The 19,976-nt window shown below is 36.2% G+C and overlaps 1 protein-coding gene across 1 annotated transcript; it reads right to left on the reverse strand.

The window, feature by feature from the left end:
- Positions 1 to 3,943: 3,943 nt before the first annotated feature.
- LOC128208244 (uncharacterized) lies at positions 3,944 to 19,644 on the reverse strand. The gene is made up of 4 exons (XM_052911726.1): positions 19,544 to 19,644; positions 12,022 to 12,711; positions 10,692 to 10,794; positions 3,944 to 10,141 (listed from the first exon to the last, which is right to left on the reverse strand). The coding sequence occupies exons 2-4, from the start codon at positions 12,701 to 12,703 to the stop codon at positions 10,057 to 10,059; spliced, it is 870 nt and encodes a 289-aa protein (XP_052767686.1). The 5' UTR covers positions 12,704 to 12,711; positions 19,544 to 19,644; the 3' UTR covers positions 3,944 to 10,056.
- Between the last annotated feature and the right edge of the window lie 332 nt (positions 19,645 to 19,976).

Below are 19,976 nucleotides of genomic sequence, written 5' to 3' on the forward strand. Positions count from 1 at the left end.
AAAGGTTGAGGTATTGTTAATACTTTAACCTTGACCATAAGTCAAAAACAATTAGAGATTGAATTAAAACTTGGTGAATGTGTTGCCATATAGACAATACAAACATGTAAAGCAAGGCCTTAAACTCTTTTTGAACCTTGTTTTAGTTCTAAATCTTGACCAATCTGATATTCTGACGTGTTTCTACTATTGTCTGAATTGTAACAATACTACACCAAAAATGCACTTTTGCAAAGTGTTGAGAGAATGTGGTCTTGTGTGAGTGAACCTTGAGTACCGGAAACAACCTCACTTATTCTTCATGACCCAAGCAAAGCAGGATTTTCAAACCAGCCATTTAACATTGAACAGATTTGTTCCCTTTTACTGTGTGAAGTTTACCAACTGCGCTTTGTCGTTGCCTTCTTTGACCTCATTTAAGATATCTAAAACTGGTTTCTACCCAGGAAGCAAATTAGAATTTTATTCAATAGGCAAATAGAAGAGTTGGAAAGGGACTTGCAAATGCTGAGATAACTGAGACACCAGGATAATGGTACACCTCTTCTGTCCTCAAGAACTGCTGCTGAGATAACTGAGACACTACGATATTGGCACACCTCCCCTGCCCTCAAGTACAGCTGCTGAGATAACTGAGACACTACGATATTGGCACACCTCCCCTGCCCTCAAGTACAGCTGCTGAGATAACTGAGACACTATGATAACAGTACACCTTCCCTGCCCTCAAATACTGCTCCTGGGATTACTGGGACACTATGATAACAGTACACCTCCCCTGCCCTCAAATACAGCTCTGGGATAACTGGGACACTATGATAACAGTACACCACCCCTACCCTCAAATACAGCTCCTGGGATAAATGGGACACTGCGATAATGGTACAGCTCCTCTACTCTCAAGTACAGCTGCTGGGATATCTTGGACACAATGATAATGGTACATCTTCCCTACCCTCAAGTACAGCTGCTGGGATTACTGGGACACTACGGAAATGGTACACTTTCCCTACCCTTAAGTACAGCTGCTGGGATTACTGGGACACTACGAAAATGGAACACCTTCCCTACCCTTAAGTACAGCTGCTGAGATAACTGGGAAATAACAATCAAGTTACACCTCTCCTACCCTTAAGTACAGCTGCTGAGATAACTGGGAAATAACAATCAAGTTACACCTCTCCTACCCTTAAGTACAGCTGCTGAGATAACTGGGAAATAACAATCAAGTTACACCTCTCCTACCCTTAAGTACAGCTACTGAGATAACTGGGAAATGACAATAAAGTAACACCTTCCCTACCCTTAAGTACAGCTGCTGAGATAACTAGGAAATGACAATAAAGTAACACCTTCCCTACCCTTAAGTACAGCTGCTGAGATAACTAGGAAATGACAATAAAGTAACACCTTTCCTACCCTTAAGTACAGCTGCTGAGATAACTAGGAAATGACAATAAAGTAACACCTTTCCTACCCTTAAGTACAGCTGCTGAGATAACTGGGAAATGACAATAAAGTAACACCTCTCCTACCCTTAAGTACAGCTACTGAGATAACTGGGAAATGACAAAGTAACACCTTCCCTACCCTTAAGTACAGCTGCTGAGATAACTAGGAAATGACAATAAAGTAACACCTTTCCTACCCTTAAGTACAGCTGCTGAGATAACTAGGAAATGACAATAAAGTAACACCTTTCCTACCCTTAAGTACAGCTGCTGAGATAACTAGGAAATGACAATAAAGTAACACCTTCCCTACCCTTAAGTACAGCTGCTGAGATAACTAGGAAATGACAATAAAGTAACACCTTTCCTACCCTTAAGTACAGCTGCTGAGATAACTAGGAAATGACAATAAAGTAACACCTTTCCTACCCTTAAGTACAGCTGCTGAGATAACTAGGAAATGACAATAAAGTAACACCTTTCCTACCCTTAAGTACAGCTGCTGAGATAACTAGGAAATGACAATAAAGTAACACCTTTCCTACCCTTAAGTACAGCTGCTGAGATAACTAGGAAATGACAATAAAGTAACACCTTTCCTACCCTTAAGTACAGCTGCTGAGATAACCAGGAAATGACAATAAAGTAACACCTTCCCTACCCTTAAGTACAGCTGCTGAGATAACTAGGAAATGACAATAAAGTAACACCTTTCCTACCCTTAAGTACAGCTGCTGACATAAGTGGGAAATGACAATAAAGTAACACCTTCCCTACTCTTAAGTACAGCTGCTGAGATAACTGGGACATGACAATAAAGCTACACTTTTCCTACCCTCAAGCACAGCTGCTGAGATAACTGAAATGTCAATAAAATAACACCATACCTACCCTCAAGACTAGAACAGCTGCTGAGATAACTGGGACATGACAATTAAGTTACACTTTCCCTACCCTCAAATACAGCTGTTGTGATAACTCGGACATGTCAATAACTATTCATCTCCCCTATCACTGCTGCGATAACCGAGACACTAGGATTATGATACACCCCCTACCTGTGAATGGGACATGGTATAACACCCTTATGCCCATGTTCAAATTCTGTGATTACTGGGATTATGATAATGGTACACATCCCCTACCCTCAACTTCAAATTTCAATTTATACATATAATTATACCCTTGACAAACAAAGTTTGAAGGGAGTATTTTGGAGTCACCCTGTGGTCGGTCGGTCCGTTGCAATTTACCTTGTTCGGAGCATAACTTAAAAACTACTGGATGGAATGCGATTAAACTTCATACAATGATAGAGCATAATGAGAGGAAGTGCAGTGTACAATAACCATAACTATATTCTTGCTTATTATTGAGTTATTGCCCTTTGTTACTTTTGTTTGTCCGGAGTATAACTTGAAAAGTACTGGATGGAATTCATTGGAACTTCATACAATGGTAAAGCACAATGAGAGGAAGTGCAGTGTTCAAGAACCATAACTCTACTTTAGCTAATTACCGAGTTATTGCCCTTTATTTTATTTTTTTGCTGTCAAATATTTTTACAGACATTAACTTGCAAACTACTAGATGGAATTTATTAAAACTTAATACAATGGTAAAGCACAATGATAGGAAGTGCAGTGCACAAGAACCATAACTCTATTTCATCCAATTACTGCCCTTCGTTACTTTTTCTTGTCCGGAGCATAACTTGAAAACTCTTGGATGGAATTAAATAAAACTTCATACAGTGATAGATCATAATGAGAGAAAGAAGTGTACATGAACCGCAATTCTATTTCAGCTAATTGCAGAGTTACTGCCCTTTGTTACTTTTTCTTGTCCAGAGCATAACTTGAAAACTATTGGATGGAATTTAATAAATCTTCATGCAGTGATAGGTCATAATGAGAGGGAGTGCAGTGTACAGGAACCACAATTCTATTTCAGGCAATTACAGAGTTATTGCTCTTTGTTACTTTTTTCTTGTCCTGATCAAAACTTGAAAACTACCGGAAAGAATGTAATAAAACTTTATACAATGGTACAGCACAATGAGAAGGAGTTCAGTGTACATGAATCATTACACTATTTTAGCAAATGACAGAGTTATTGCCTTTTTCTGTGTGTTTTTTTGTCAAACTTTTGTCCGTACAGTAACTTGAAAACTACAAGATGGAATTTCATAAAACTTCATACAAAAATAAATGAGAGGCGGCGTTCGGGAGTATTAATCACCTTCAGTGATAGCTCTAGTTTTGGTCAGTTATTTCAACTCTTGACTGACTAAAACATTAGAGCTACTCATAAAGTCAACAGTAAATATTAACATGTTATATTGCTATGGAGTTGCAGTTAACCATCGGAATATTTCTTGTCATGCAATTAAAACAAAACACCATGTTTCAACAATCAAAATTACAAAGAGTGTAAAAACCAATCTTATACACATAACAGCGAAAAAACTATTGAATGAAAACAAAACAACACTGATTTGCGTAGTTTTAATTATGGCACTTAAACATCAATGTGCATATTGTTAAAACAACAAGATTGGTTTCCGTTAAACACATCATACTGCAAATGTAGCAACATGTAAAACAACAGGAAAAACTCATATATGTGACAATAAACAAATAAACAAAACTTAAAATTAACAGTTGTATAAAAGAAACATTGATCTATCAACACATATAGCATGGCACAAAATAACAGAAAATGGAAGAAATCGAAATAAGAAACAGGGGCGCTGCCGAGTTAATTCACATGGTTATCTGTTGTTTTTACAGTCAAACAGAGGGCTCTCCATACATGTGTGTATTGTCTCCGGCACCATCAGTACCAAGATTCATTTGAATGTCATGAAAGATTTTTGAATTCTTGCTAAGGTTTAAGTAAAACAAAAAACAGACAAGCTGAACCATGTATAGTATGTCTGTTGTTTTGACTAGCAATGTGAAAACATAAAACATCTTCCTATCATAAATGGTGTATGAATACACTAATTTTCTATGCTATATGAAAGTGCAAACAGCAATCTGAAAGACATCTACATATCACAGATTCAGAAACTAATACATGTACACTGTAAACCGTGTTTGAAACATGGGTGGCAATATCCATCACTCAGGGATGGTATGGTACACTGTTAACCATGTTTGAAACATGGGCGGCAATATCCATCAGAGATGGTAAGGTACACTGTAAACCGTGTTTGAAACATGGGTGGCAATATCCATCACTCAGGGATGGTATGGTACACTGTTAACCATGTTTGAAACATGGGCGGCAATATCCATCAGAGATGGTAAGGTACACTGTTAACCATGTTTGAAACATGGGCGGCAATATCCATCAGAGATGGTAAGGTACACTGTAAACCGTGTTTGAAACATGGGCGGCAATATCCATCAGAGATGGTAAGGTACACTGTTAACCGTGTTTGAAACATGAGTGGCAATATCCATCAGAGATGGTAAGGTACACTGTAAACCGTGTTTGAAACATGGGCGGCAATATCCATCAGAGATGGTAAAGTACACTGTAAACCGTGTTTGAAACATGGGCGGCAATATCCATCAGAGATGGTAAGGTACACTGTTAACCGTGTTTGAAACATGGGTGGCAATATCCATCAGGAATGGTAAGGTACACTGTAAACCGTGTTTGAAACATGGGCGGCAATATCCATCAGAGATGGTAAGGTACACTGTTAACCGTGTTTGAAACATGGGTGGCAATATCCATCAGGAATGGTAAGGTACACTGTAAACCGTGTTTGAAACATGAGTGACAATATCCATCACTCGGGGATGGTATGGTATACTGTTGACCATGTTTGTAACATGGGTGGCAATATCCATCAGGAATGGTAAGGTACACTGTAAACCGTGTTTGAAACATGGGTGGCAATATCCATCAGGAATGGTAAGGTACACTGTAAACCATGTTTGAAACATGAGTGACAATATCCATCGCTCAGGGATGGTATGGTACACTGTTGACCATGTTTGAAACATGGGTGGCAATATCCATCAGGAATGGTAAGGTACACTGTAAACCGTGTTTGAAACATGGGTGACAACATCCATCACTCAGGGATGGTATGGTACACTGTTGACCATGTTTGAAACATTGGCGGCAATATCCATCAATGATGGTAAAGTACACTGTAAACTGTGTTTGAAACATGGGCCGCAATATCCATCAATGATGGTAAGGTACACTGTTAACCGTGTTTGAAACATGGGTGGCAATAACCATCTGGAATGGTAAGGTACACTGTTTACTGTGTTTTGAAACATGGGTGGCAATAACCATCAGGGATGGTCAGGTACCCGGTACACTGTTTACTGTGTTTTGAAACATGGGTGGCAATAACCATCGGGGATGGTAAGGTACCCGGTACACTGTTTACTGTGTTTTGAAACATGGGTGGCAATAACCATCAGGGATGGTAAGGTACCCGGTACACTGTTTACCGTGTTTGAAACATGGGTGGCAATAACCATCGGGGATGGTAAGGTACACTGTTTACTGTCATTGAAACATGGGTGGCAACAACCATCAGGGATGGTAAGGTACACTGTTTACCATGTTTAAGACATGGGTGGCAATATCCATCAGGGATGGTAAAGTACACTGTTGACCATATTTGAAAAATGAGTGGCAGTATCCGTTGGGGATGGTTAAAAAATGTTTGAATATAACTTAAATATTATCATGCCTTTTTTCATAATCACTTAACACTTCTTGTCCAAAACTGCCTCATTATGCTTATCTGTTATTTTTTGATTATGTGTAGAGAATATGTCCCATTACTTAACAAATCGGCATGTACACACAAAGAAAAAGCACATAATGAGCCTTCCATTACAACTAGTTATTGAGAATACATATTCCATAATTCAGGGATGTTACCTGGCAGATGAATGGCTGAAACCATTTCAGCAAGGGGTTTAGGGGCCACTCAAGGTCTCCAATGGCCAATAGTTAAGCACCCTGCCCAGAGTCAAAAGTGTTTTTAGAACCTCTTTCGATGGCTTTCTTTGCTTATTTGAAGCAAATTGGGGTGTCAATACTTTACAACAAATAAAGCAAGGGGTGGGGGGTGGGGGGTTGTCCCTGAAGCCATCTGATCCACGAAACATGCAGACAAATCACATCCCAATAAATTTATATTGGTGTTGCCACATTTTTTGGTTATATACACAGATCACTACAACACTAAACTACATGTAACTGTAAATGAATCATTTTGTCAATGTACATTCTACTAACAAAAACATACTGCCTTGAAAATAGACAAAATATAAAAAAGAATCACAAGTTTAGTGGCAAAAGCATCATTACAAACATTGTATTCAATAAAATATGTAACACAAGAAATATGTAAATGTACAAAGAGACGCATTCCAAGCTTACACACACACTAATCATGACCACCATATGGTAGATCTGTATAAAATACCGATCGCAGAACATTAACAAGAAAATCAAATGTATAATGTACATACAACAATACAAAAATGTGGGTAAATATCGGTGAGCATATGGCACAATCCATGACAGAACAGCGCCTTCTTATATATATATATGTAGGTCCCTGGATTATAAAACACTTGTGTGAGATCCCTATAATAGTAACAAATATAGATCTACCAAGTATATATTACAACACATCATTAATTATAGGTATTAAAGTTATATAACATATATACAATTATGTGAATTTTCGATGCTTGGTGACCCCACATTAGGTTGGTATCATTGGCAAGAGGTTAAAGCTGCACTCTTTTTTATTTTTTTGTCTTGGAATGAGCAAATTCTTGCGTAAATATCTGCAAGCCAGTGATAAAAGACTGCTGACAAAAGATCCGTTTGCAAATTTTCATATTTCTGTTCTAAAATTAAGGTTTTATGGCTTAAACCATTACTGACAGTTTAGGAAAAATGCATCAAACACCATTTTTTAAACTTCAATATAAGAATCTGCGATCTTATTTTTTTGTCAGCAGACTTATTTGACGGGTTTACATGCATTTTCCCATAACTGGCTTAATCCAAGACAAAAAATAAAAAAAACTGTCAAAACGTTCAATCTGTGAGAGTGCAGCTTTAAGGTGTAGAAAAATTATACTTTTTTTTTATAATTTTAGGTCATTTATTTTGTATATTAGTTAACAGTTTTAGATATTGGTAATTGGCAAATGATACAGTTCCAAATGGTATTAAAATTGTATCGGCATAAAATTTAACATTATTACCAGCTTGTTTGAACATTTGATACATTAACTATATGTGAAAATAGTATGATATGTACTTTAAACAAAAATATTATTGCTATAATCAACATATAACATTATGATGTGGTGGGAAAATATTACTATTATTGAAATGATAGGTTTGTCTAAATGTCATTATATTTCAATGACATTAGGAGAAAATATGCATTTGGCCATTTTGAGGATCTAACATCTGATACTATAAGAATTCTTTATGTACATTTTGACAATCAGATTTTAAAGCTATTAGCCATTTTGGTAACTGAAAATCAGAAAATTAAGAGACGATTTTCTTTTTAATAAAAAGGCAAAAAATTATTGTTGAGTATCTTGGAGAAGATATTCTTAAAGTTTTGATGCATTTCGTCAATCCATTTCAAAGAAATTAAGAGTTTTGCAGCTCTTAGTTATATGAAAACTTTTCATATAACTAAGAGCTGGATTTACAAGGGGAAATCCTATTTATGTTTTTTAATCTTCATATTAATTTCAAGTCAGAACTGTTTTTGTCATACCCAGCCAGATCAGGTAAGACATACTGGTACATCAGCCAATGTTGATAACATCTGAATACCTTGGATATAATTATGGAATGTGAAAACACACAAGAGGCATCATTTTAAATAAAAATAATATTATATACCATTCCCATAATACATAATAATTATACATACAAAGGCTTCATGTTATCTTTATATATCAAACTGAAGTTTTGTGAAATACTAGTACCAGTATTGTACAATAATACGGTGAGGTTTTTTTTTTAAACTGCACATGATAACACTATGAACTCCAATACTTAAAACACTAATCAGTTGAATCTATTATTACCATAGTGACGAATGAATCTCAAAGCAAAATAATTCAAGAGCACTTTAAAAAGTTCATATCGAAAATTAATAACTAAATGAATATGACTACAGGACTTAATTATAGTACCCTGACAGAAAACAAATATGAATGATATGAATGAAGGTGACCATGAAATTGTCCTTAATGAATGAATAAATAAATAAATGTAGGTGACCACAAAATTGTCCTCCAAGAATAATTGAAGGTGACCACAATAGTGTCCTTAAGAAGACGAAAGAACTTATTTTAGACTTGATAGACTTTTTGTGGAGAAAATAAAGTAACAATAAAGATCCAATTAAGATATGTGCTGTATCTCAATGAGATCAGGTGGCCTCTGGTCCATGTCTGAGATTGGTTAGATATCTGACCAAATGGCAGACATTGTCAGGTTTATATGATTACCATGTAACATTTGCTGGTCACTTCTAATCTATGGACGGTTAACTTCAAGTCTAAATACTGAAAACCACACTGCAAAAAATAAAAATAAATTGTGTGTCCACACTGTCTTTAATTGTGCTTTAAATGAATACTTAATAGAAAGGGTAATTACGGTAAATTATTTTACATCAAACCAGAGAATGTACACAATGTACAGTCAGGTAGTTGGATTTTCTTGACGATATGAAGGTATGAATCGCCTCGCTTATTAATGGGTCAATATTACCAACGAGCATACAACCAAACATCATAATATCAAGAATTACAGTTAAACATTTCGTGAATGTCACAAATAAAATTAAAGGTTTTACTTTCAAAATCAAATGGTCTTTGCCTAAAATGAGTAAGAAAGCTTTTAGATTCAAAATAGGTCTTATTTACTCAGAAATATTAAATTAAAAAAGTGATCGTACAATACGTGCGTAGATAACATGGCCCCAATAAACTTACACTTTGCAAGCGCTAACATTCTGACCACACAGGCAAGATGGTGAACCTCTGGTAAGATATGATAAACATGAAACTATAACACAGTATTCATGAAACTCCATACAGTAGTTACTAACTCAGTAATCACTGCCATCACACATATGTGATTATGATCATAATTATAAAAAAAATATGAGATCATTCAAACGGCTCAAGCTCTCTTTCATTTGAAATAATTTTTGATTGTTTAACATTGAAAACAACATTATTCAATAAAACTTTGATAAAATATTACATTCATGTATGTAAAATTCCTTTTCCAAAAGAAAGTGTAATGCTACGGTTCAGCTCTTTTTCGTACGTGGTGCGGAGATCTCGTTCATTTGTCAAGGGAGATCACTGTGTGGAGACTGGGTATGCATTTTAAATTAATTCTACAAGGAATTCCCAGACATTTGTTAATGTTGATCAATAAAACTAGTTGTTGAAAAGAAAGACATAGATTTCTTTTTCTGGATAACATTGATGGGGATGACGTTTTGTCCATTCCTGCCTTTTCTTGGACTAAGTCTCTCTGCCTGAGTCCATCTGATCTATCTTGCTCCATCGAAATCCTGGAGGTCCTGTTCATCCATGATATTATCCTCATCCTCCTGCAGACGGGTCAACTGGAACTGACTGTAAATGTTGAACAAATGTGTAACTTTCTTTAAATTACTTGTAGCTTAATATTTATTCCTAAGAAAATGAAACAAACAAGAATATTTTCTAGGCATTGGTTGATGATAGTGTGGAAAAGTGTTGGAATTAGTCAACTGAAATTCTTGATTCATATACGTGTATCAACTTATGCTGATGGAGTTCATCATATGATGTTACAAAAAGAGAATAACTCAACAATAATTAATGCCAGAGTTATGGGCCTCGCTATTTCTGTGTGAAACAGATTTGTACCATGTACTGGTAAGTTTTATTTAAATATCTTGAAAAGTGTTTGAATTATGGCTAACCTTAAGGTTTTGCATGCTAAAACTTTTCTACATTAGCCCGATTATGATAATGTTTCTCGACAAGGTCAGAATTGTTTGTAAACCATAGAAAATTCTAAAGGATGGAATGGAAAGACATATTTAAAATTCAATAAGTTACCTTCGAAATATTTTTTTGCTTCCTTTCTTGAATAATAATACCAAATAAGAAAACTCTTTAATTTTGTGAAATCTCTTACCTGAAGTATTTTTTCTTTCTGCGAATGACGAAGCATACAATGACAATGATGATGAGGAAGATCACCAGACAGGTGAGTACGACAGCAACTGTCAACTTTATATCTGCAAATGTAAATCATTAAGTTACAGACATGAATTGTTTTGCTGTGAGGATAATCTAAGTAAGGCTTAACGGCATGCAAAATAATAATACCGGTAAGTTAAAATAATATTCACAACCTAACATTAATTGAGGAAGGTGTACGTGCATGCATCTGTATATATATACATAGATATTCTTGATATAATGTAACTATCTGCTGTAGGCGGTGGATGTGCGTTCATGATAATGTAACGATCTGCTGTAGGTGGCGGATGTGGATTCATGATAATGTAACGGTCCGCTGTAGGTGGCGGATGTGCGTTCATGATAATGTAACGGTCCGCTGTTGGTGGCAGATGTGCGCTCATGATAATGTTACGGTCCGCTGTAGGTGGCGGATGTGCGTTCATAATAATGTAACGGTTTGGTGTATGCTGCGTATGTGCGTTCATAATAATGTAACAGTTTGCTGTAGGCAGCCGATGTGCGTTCATGATAATGCAACGGTCTGCTGTAGGTCCTGGTGGCGGGTGTGCATTCATAACATTCATAGACGGAAGTACGTTCATAGTATGTATGTTTACTTGGTTGGTGATATACAAATCAGCATAGCTCTGGCTCTGTGTGGATTGAGAATTTACTGTACTGTCCAGTGGACCCCTTCAGGGTTGAGCATGCTTTTCTCTGAAGGGATCTGTTGGCCGTGTTTGACATCACACGTTACAAATGGTGGCAGCGGTGGGATGTTGACAACTGCCGGAACGGAGTTGCCTTACCCATATGATTCCCAGACCAAGGCTCGGGACGGGTCTTCTCGGTGGGGAAAGTAATGTAACGGTCCAGAGAATTTACTGTATATATAAAGACCAGTGGATGGACCCCTTCAGGGTCAAGCATGCTTTTCTCTGAAGGGATCTGTTGGCTTTGTTTGAAGTCCCACATTCCAATTATGCAAAGTTGACCTTTGTTGAAAATAAACAAGAAAAAATAACTAAGATCAGAAGTTATTGTTACGGCAATTTAAGCTGAGAAATTTGAATGAAATGTAGGATTTTCACCTACAAAAATGCCCATAACCAGAAACAGCTGAAACATACACATACATGTACCTACAATATGTTTTGGTTTTATTGACTTTATTTTAACATCCATTGCAGATACCTGTTCCTGATTTGACAAGTGATTGCAAAAATGCATTAGATTACTGGTTATCAAAGTAGTGATGCTGAACTCATAGTGATACTTACTTGACTTTGAGTTGTCTTTAGCTGATGCATGGGATGTTGTAGCTGAGGCATTCTGGCTTGGAGTCACAGAACTGTGGATTGTTGTTGAATGCACTGTTGATTTTGGCTCTTTTGTTGTAGTACTGTCGTTTGGTGTAGGTTGTACTCTAGGGGTAGTAGTTTTAATTGTTGTTGTTGGTGTTGTTGTTGTTATTGCTGCTATTGTTGTAGCTGCTGCTGTAGCTGATGGTGTGCTGGCTGTGGAATAATCTTTCTTTGTAGTGGCAGGTGTAACAGTTGTATTAGGTTTTGCTGTTGTAGTTACTCTTGTTGAATTAGCAGTAGTTTTTACAGAGGTAGTGGGTGTTGAAGTTAGTGCTGCTGTTGAAGTAGTAGCAGCAGTGGAAGAAGTGTTTGTTGCTGTAGCAACAGCAGGTGTGCTTGAATTATTTTGTGAAAATTTAGAACTGGATGGTGTAACACTTGTGGTACTTGGGATTACAGTGGTTTCATTGTTAGTGCCTTTGTCATCAGCGGTTGTACTTGGGATAGGATTGGAACTTGTTGTTGTTGTTATCTTTGCTGCTGTTGAAGCTGCTTCTGTTGTTGTTTGACCAACAACCTCAGATTCAACAACTACAGCCATGTTCAAAAGAAGGAAATATGTTGTTGATACCATCAGCATGTGAGTCTTCATCTTCATTTCTTTATCTGCAAGTAAACCATTAGATACCTCAGTCATGTTAACATGGAAATAAAACTAGTCAACAAGATATCAAATACTGGTCTGTTTTTTAGTCTATCACGGGGTTCTATTAGACAACAATCAAAGCCAGAGTTGTGGGCCTTGCTACACATGTGCATACTGCCACTGATTAGTAACATATGTACAAAGATTCACCCAAATTTAAGTAACCAGATCAAGAATGATGCTTTACACGTCTTATTTAGACAACGAGGGCCATTACTGAAGAAGAAGAATAAGACAATGAGAACACCTGAGCTTATTCCCAATGTGTGTATTGTCACTGGTAACAGGTGTATTACGTTTCAAATTAATAGATTGACAATTAACTGTGATATGACCAAGAGCCTTGTCATATAGTGCTAAATCTCAAGCTATTTTTTTTATATCTTTTTAGTTATAGCCAAGCTCCGAGCATAATTTAACAAACAGTCAGAGCTATGAGCCTTGCATAATCAGACAATTATTAGTCAGATATAACTGGACATTAATTGAAGCCAGAAACAAGAGCTTTGCATAACTGAACAATAGTTTTGTTAAAGCCAGAAATAATGGCCTTACTGCACATATGCACACATTATTTTGTACTTTGTCAATGGTAAGATGTGTATAAATTAACATGTGAATATATTTAATGTTTGTTTCAGTCATAGCCTAGGTCAAAGCAATGCCATTGAAATAAACACAAAATATATTTGGCAATAACTGTACATGCTAAAATTTGAATTAATCGTTAAATTACACAACCATTCAACCAGGTTGTATTTATTTTGTTTCCTGTTGTAACCAGGCATGAGGACATTCGCTGTGTTTCACCCTCATTCAATGTTATCTCCTTAAAGATTAAAATAATCAAGATTGCATTTGTAACAACATGAGCTCAAGCACTAAATAGTATTATATGTTCAATTTGCAGTTGATTCATTAATGTCAAATACATTTTTCCTTGTGAATACAAAAAGTAAACGTTAGATGTTTTGATACTTTTCATCATCATATAATTTGTTTTTCTTTCTGATGAACATGTACTGATGAAGATCGGGTATTTATGATTATTTTTGGTCATTAAGCAGTCAATGAAAGCGTAAGCATACTAATAAACACTACTTGATGATGTGACCATGAAGCTGTTGTATATATGTTAAAATGGCTTTGTCAATACTTAGTAATGTTCAACATGCAGAAATGGTAAATTGTTCTGTATCACAGAAACATAGAAGATTGTAAATCTGTACATAAATTTGTTCCTATAATACACATCTGCAGTATTTCAAACAGGATTTGAGACAATTGTTTCAGCTGTACTGTTTATAGTTAAATATTTGAGCACATCATCAAATATTTCACACTTAAAAGTAAACAATGTCATTAATCAAGTTGTTAACTTTAACAAAGTTCTGAACAATCGGATATGTTTGGGATATGTAGGGATATTAATGATATTGCACATGCCAATAGTATTTTCATGAATAATGGCAACACTGTAGTGTTTGTGGGTACAAACCAGCCGCCCGGTTTAAGCGCCATGCTTGTGTTCAAGCGATTGTGGGTTCAAGCCCCACACTGAGCGCACTTTTCCTACTAGTGTCAGAAGTAAAAAAGTAAATGGGGGAGGAGTGTGGTGTTTGTGGGTACGATCTAGACCCCTGACTATTTCAATTGGCACAAGGGTAGTGTTCCGGTCGTCGTGGGTCCAAGCCCCACACAAAGTGTACTTTTCCTCCTAGGATTACCTAAGTGCATTTAAGTAAGTATCCCGAAAATGCCTATTGACAGTGTGTCATTTTATTGTTACCATCATTCTATTGCCTTTTAATCAGGAACATGATTAGTGAGTTGTACCAACACAAGTCATAACAATATGAATTACGGTACCACAACAGTGTAACAATCATGGCCCTTCATATTGGATGAAGAATTATAATGAAAGATATTTGGAGATCAGATGTATATTCTATTGTAATGATGCTAAGTGTGCACTACAATATGATGAGAATCAATGAGTTCATTGTCATATTTTCAGACTTAATTGAACTTAATAACACTACATATGAAGGTACATGTAACTTGTAAGCTACAGTGCAGTCGTTGAGTTAGACACACTTTCCAATTCTCTCTGCATAGAGTTAACTTAAGCAAGCAAAACGATGAATGTATAGTCTGTCTATATTCTGCTGGGTTTGGTTTTCTGGCCCCCGAGGGCTAATTAGTCAACCAAAGAATTACGATCGCTGCGTTCCTCGGAAGCCTCGTTCCTTGAAACGCCTCAGAAAATCAATAAATATCCCTATTAAAATTATTTTTGTTAGAATAAAAATGTCAATCAATTAAAATGGCAACAGTAAATTGTTGTTTTTGTAAATTTCTAAATATCTGCCATTAAAAAAAAATTAAATCCACTTCCTGGAAAATATTTTGTAATTTTTAAAACCTGTAGGATACCTGTAGGATGATTTTGGGTTCTGTATAAGGACTTGTGCCCTTTTTAAACCCCTCTTCGTCTAAACTTGTTTCATCACGATCTATCTTCGGAGCTCATAAAATCTTATCGTGTAAAGGTTGTTGGTAACAGTTATGAGTATATATGATTAAATTACAGCTGTCCATAGACAACGTTGATACAGGTCTCAAAACTGGTACAGCATGTCTCCTTGCCAGTGGCGGTCCAACCTTACTTTAAATGATTCTACATCTTCAGCATCTATCACATGTTGAGGCAAGTCATTCCACACTTGTATAACACGACGAGAAAACTGGTGCTGGCAGAAAGTGGTCCTAAATCTGGGTTTTTCAAGCTTTAAGTTATGCCCTCTTGTTGATGAAGCGTAGCAAAAGAATCTTTCAAAGTCACAATCATCGATACCTTTTACAATCTTAAAAGTCTGTATAGCGTCTCCACGCATTCTTCTATGAGCAAGAGTGGGTAATTTTAACTGCTTGAGCCTTTCTTCATATGACATATCTTTTAGAGATGGAATCAATTTTGTAGCCCTCTTTTGTAGTCTTTCTAAACTTTCAATATCTTTTCTCATATATGGGTGCCAAACCACATTCGCAAACTCAAGATGGGGTCGGACCATAGCTGTATACAACTTCATGAAAGTGTACTTATCCATGAAATCAAAAGTTCTGTTGATTATAGATAATATACTGTTTGCCTTGTTTATCTTTGTAGATATGTGTTTATGAAATTTCAAGTCCCTTTCAAACAATACTCCTAAATCACTCTCTTCTGTAGCAGATTCCAAAGGTATATTGTTCATTAAATACTTCTTTTCAGGATTATTATACCCATAGTGTATAATTTTGCACTTATCAACATTGAATGTAAGCTCCCACTTTTTAGCCCAATCACACAATGAATTCAGGTCATCCTGAAGGTTGTCGGAATCTGTTGTTGGGGCATACACTTTCGTGTCATCAGCAAACACCTTGATACTTGAGTTAACTACCTCTGTGATATCATTCACGTAAATGATAAAAAGTACAGGTCCTAAAACACTACCCTGAGGCACACCGCTATCAACATTTCTCCAATCTGATGTACATCCCTTGACCGATACACATTGTCGTCGATTCGCTAGGAAATCATCTATCCACATCAGCAAATTGCCCCTGATTCCAAGAGAAGATACTTTCTTTAACAGTCTTTTGTGTGGAACCTTATCAAAGGCCTTTGCTAGATCCAGATACACACTATCCCAACTCTGATGGTTTTCAACAAATTCTGTCCAATCTTCCATTACATTTAAAAGTTGAAGAGCACATGACCGTTTTGATCTAAAACCATATTGATCATTTGACAGTAACTGATTTTCATTCAAATGCTTTATAATATGTTGCCGAACTATTTTCTCTAGAAGTTTGCATACAACCGATGTAAGACTGACAGGACGATAGTTCCCAGGGTCAGTTTTCTTTCCCTTCTTAAATAGTGGTGAAATTCTTGCATCTTTCCAATCTGAAGGTACTTTCCCTGTAGTTACAGATTTGTTAAATATTATAGTTAATGGCTCAACAAAAATATCTGGCATACTTTTCAATAGGAATGGGTGTACACAATCAGGGCCCATGGATTTACTAGGGTCAATGTCTTTCAAAAGCTTCAAAACTTCTTCTTCAGAAAAATTAAGAGAACTGAGTTCACTATTCACATCTTTATCCTCAATATCAGGTATGGTGTCAATATTTTCCTTTGTAAACACAGTAGTAAAAAATTCATTCAGTACATCCACCTTTTCTTTATCATTTCTTACAAATTCCCCATTTTCACGTTTGAGATTAGAAATATTGCTTCTTGATTTTGTTTTAGACTTTACATATCGCCAGAATTGTTTCGGCTCACTCTTAGCTTTCTGGGATATATTTCTTTCATATTGTCTCTTACTATTCTTTACAAAGTCATTTGCCCTATTTCTCACTATTTTATATGCTTCATAGTCTTCATTTCTTCTAGTAGCCAAATACTTGTCCCAAGCTTTTTCTTAATATGTGACAGAACTTCACCAGACATCCATAATGGCTTTGTTTTACAGCCCGTTTTAGGTTTCGACTTTGGAACATATTTATCAACACTAACTTTATACTTCTTGGAGAAGGAGCTCCACATTTCATTGACATCACAATCACAAAGTGTTTCTTTCCAGTTGACAGACTCCCAATCTTGAATAAATGCAAGCAAATTACATCTTCTGTAGCTGTAAGACATATTCCCAGTGTAAACTTCTTTATAGTTACAGCAAAAATCAAATACTAAAGTCACATGATCACTTAACCCAATAGATGGTAAATGCTCAAAATTGGTAACGTTATTTTCATCCTTGGACAGTACTAGATCCAGCAAATTCAAAGGCTGATCATTCCTACATCTTGTAAATTGTTGTACATGCTGGAATAGAAAATTATCTCTCAAGCATTCAATAAACATATATTCATGGTGAGATTCACTGTGAATGGTTGTATATGTTTCCCACTCAATGTCTTTCATGTTAAAGTCTCCGGTTACAAGCAAATTCTCAGAAATTCTAGCTGCTTCCCGTAGCAATTCAATAATTATGTCACAATTGTCCGTTTCAGAAGGGCTTCTATAGATACATCCAATTACAACAGTCTCATCTTCAACAATCCAGTCTATCCAAGAAGCATCATGGTACATCAAGTTTAAGTTTGCATTTGGTGAAATATTAAGCTCAGATTTTGCATAAATTAACACACCTCTACCATCATCTGTGCTTGGAAATGCTGTTTATCCATCAAGAGCATAAATTACTGATGAGCAGGACACATTGTCATGGTTAAGCTTCGGTAAAACTTCAGTTACAAATATAAAATCCGGATTAATCAATGTAACCTGTACCTGCAACTCACTCATCTTATTTTGCAACTGATCTGCATTAGTATATAAACATTTACACTTATTTAAAACAATTTCAGTCTTTCGATGTTCATTAATCAATGATTCTTCAAATTCTTGACTAGACTCTGATGATTCTGGACTAGAAATATCACTCACCTCAATATCACTGTCAATTGACTCATTAACTCGGGAGCCACTGGTCATTTGTCCACTATTTACTGTAATATCACAGTTATCAACTGATCGATAACTATTTATCGAATTTTCATCACTAACAACTGAAATAACATTAACTTCAAAACTTTTAACTGTTTGAACATTTAACATATTTACACCATCCTCCTGGTCCGGTCTAACGTTGAAAACGAGGTGCTGGAGCAATGAGATTTGTGATCCCACTTGCTCCCCTGTTCGCCCCCCTTTCAATTATCTCCCCTCTGAAAATCACCAAATTCTTATTTCCTTCATCCGTCCTCCTCCTTTCTAACTCTCGTTTTAGCATCATGCTTTTCTCCCTTTCCTCCTTAGACTAATCTGGTGTGATAAACACTTTATTCCATGCATGCGCATATTCTTCCCCTCTTTTGGTTCTCAAAAGTCTTGTTCCCCCTAGAACATGGTGCTTATCAGAGACAGAATCCAACTGAACTTTGATCAGTCTTGGTTTGGTACCTGGTGCTCCAAGTCTGACAGACTTTACAATGTTAACATCTTGACAATCTATCACCTCCATTATTTTCTTGATACAAATTTCATCATCTTCTTTTTTGTTTTCACTACCTGCGTCAGGTTCGGGTACATTGTGAATGATTACATTGCACTTCCTCTCCTCCCTTTCTCTGTAACTCTTAATCGCCAACTCAACCTTATCACAAATAGCAACATCCATAGATTTTTTCAGATCTTCAACTTTCTGCTCACAATTCTGGATCTGCTGTTTCTGATCAAGTAGAGCCCTTCCAAACTCTGTTAGCTTGGGCAGGACACGGGTACAACCATCACAATTGAACGGAAGATTCTTTGTTGAAGGTTCGTTTTTGAGAGTTTCATATAGCTTGTTGGAAATGTGGCTACAATCTAAGCAAAACCAATGTAGGCATACACTGCAGTTCATAGACTTCTGGCTTTTCTTAAACGTGAGGTCGCACTGAGCACACCCTTTGTTATTCACAGTTTGAGTCGCCATATTTTCCTGATTTTCCTCACAACTCGTCAAACGTATACCAACAACACAATTTTTGATTAGATGGAACTTTTATCACTAGATAATCAAAGATTAAACTAAAAATATTGGTCTCTTCATTTTTTTAAAACGATGGTAATCCTTTTCATAACCGTAGTTATTGAGCTTCTAAACAAATGCAAATTGTAATAACAATTAAAATTCTATAAACTACATACATAATTATTTAAAAATTGGAAAGAAATCAAACAGTATTTACCTGGAACACATATGTTTACCAATTTATTTTTCTCGAATCACTTCCGTGTTAGAGTGCTTGTTCGGATTTATTGCGAAATATTCGATTAAACCGGTTTTAAGGTTGCAGGTAAAAGGGCAGCTGAAGATCTTTTCACTAATTTTCAATATAATTTCTCTATATAATGCTTGAAAAGACTTGGCAGCATAAGTCCGTTTTATATATCAAGATTTACGTCAAATTTATTGGCTGATTTCAGGCGGGCGGATCCAGGAAGCGGCGGTAGAGGGGGTGTAACTTAGAGGCGCAACCTTCTGACATGCGTCCCTTCCTAAGAACCGAAAATATATGGGGTAAACTATTTTGGGGGCTACTTCCTCAAGACCATTAAAACAATTTGTAGTAAAAAAAGGTGCATTTTGAGCATGTTTTATTACTTTATTCCCTCCCATAT

This window comes from Mya arenaria, chromosome 11, assembly GCF_026914265.1.
Source record: "Mya arenaria isolate MELC-2E11 chromosome 11, ASM2691426v1".
Taxonomy (NCBI): Eukaryota; Metazoa; Mollusca; class Bivalvia; order Myida; family Myidae; genus Mya; species Mya arenaria.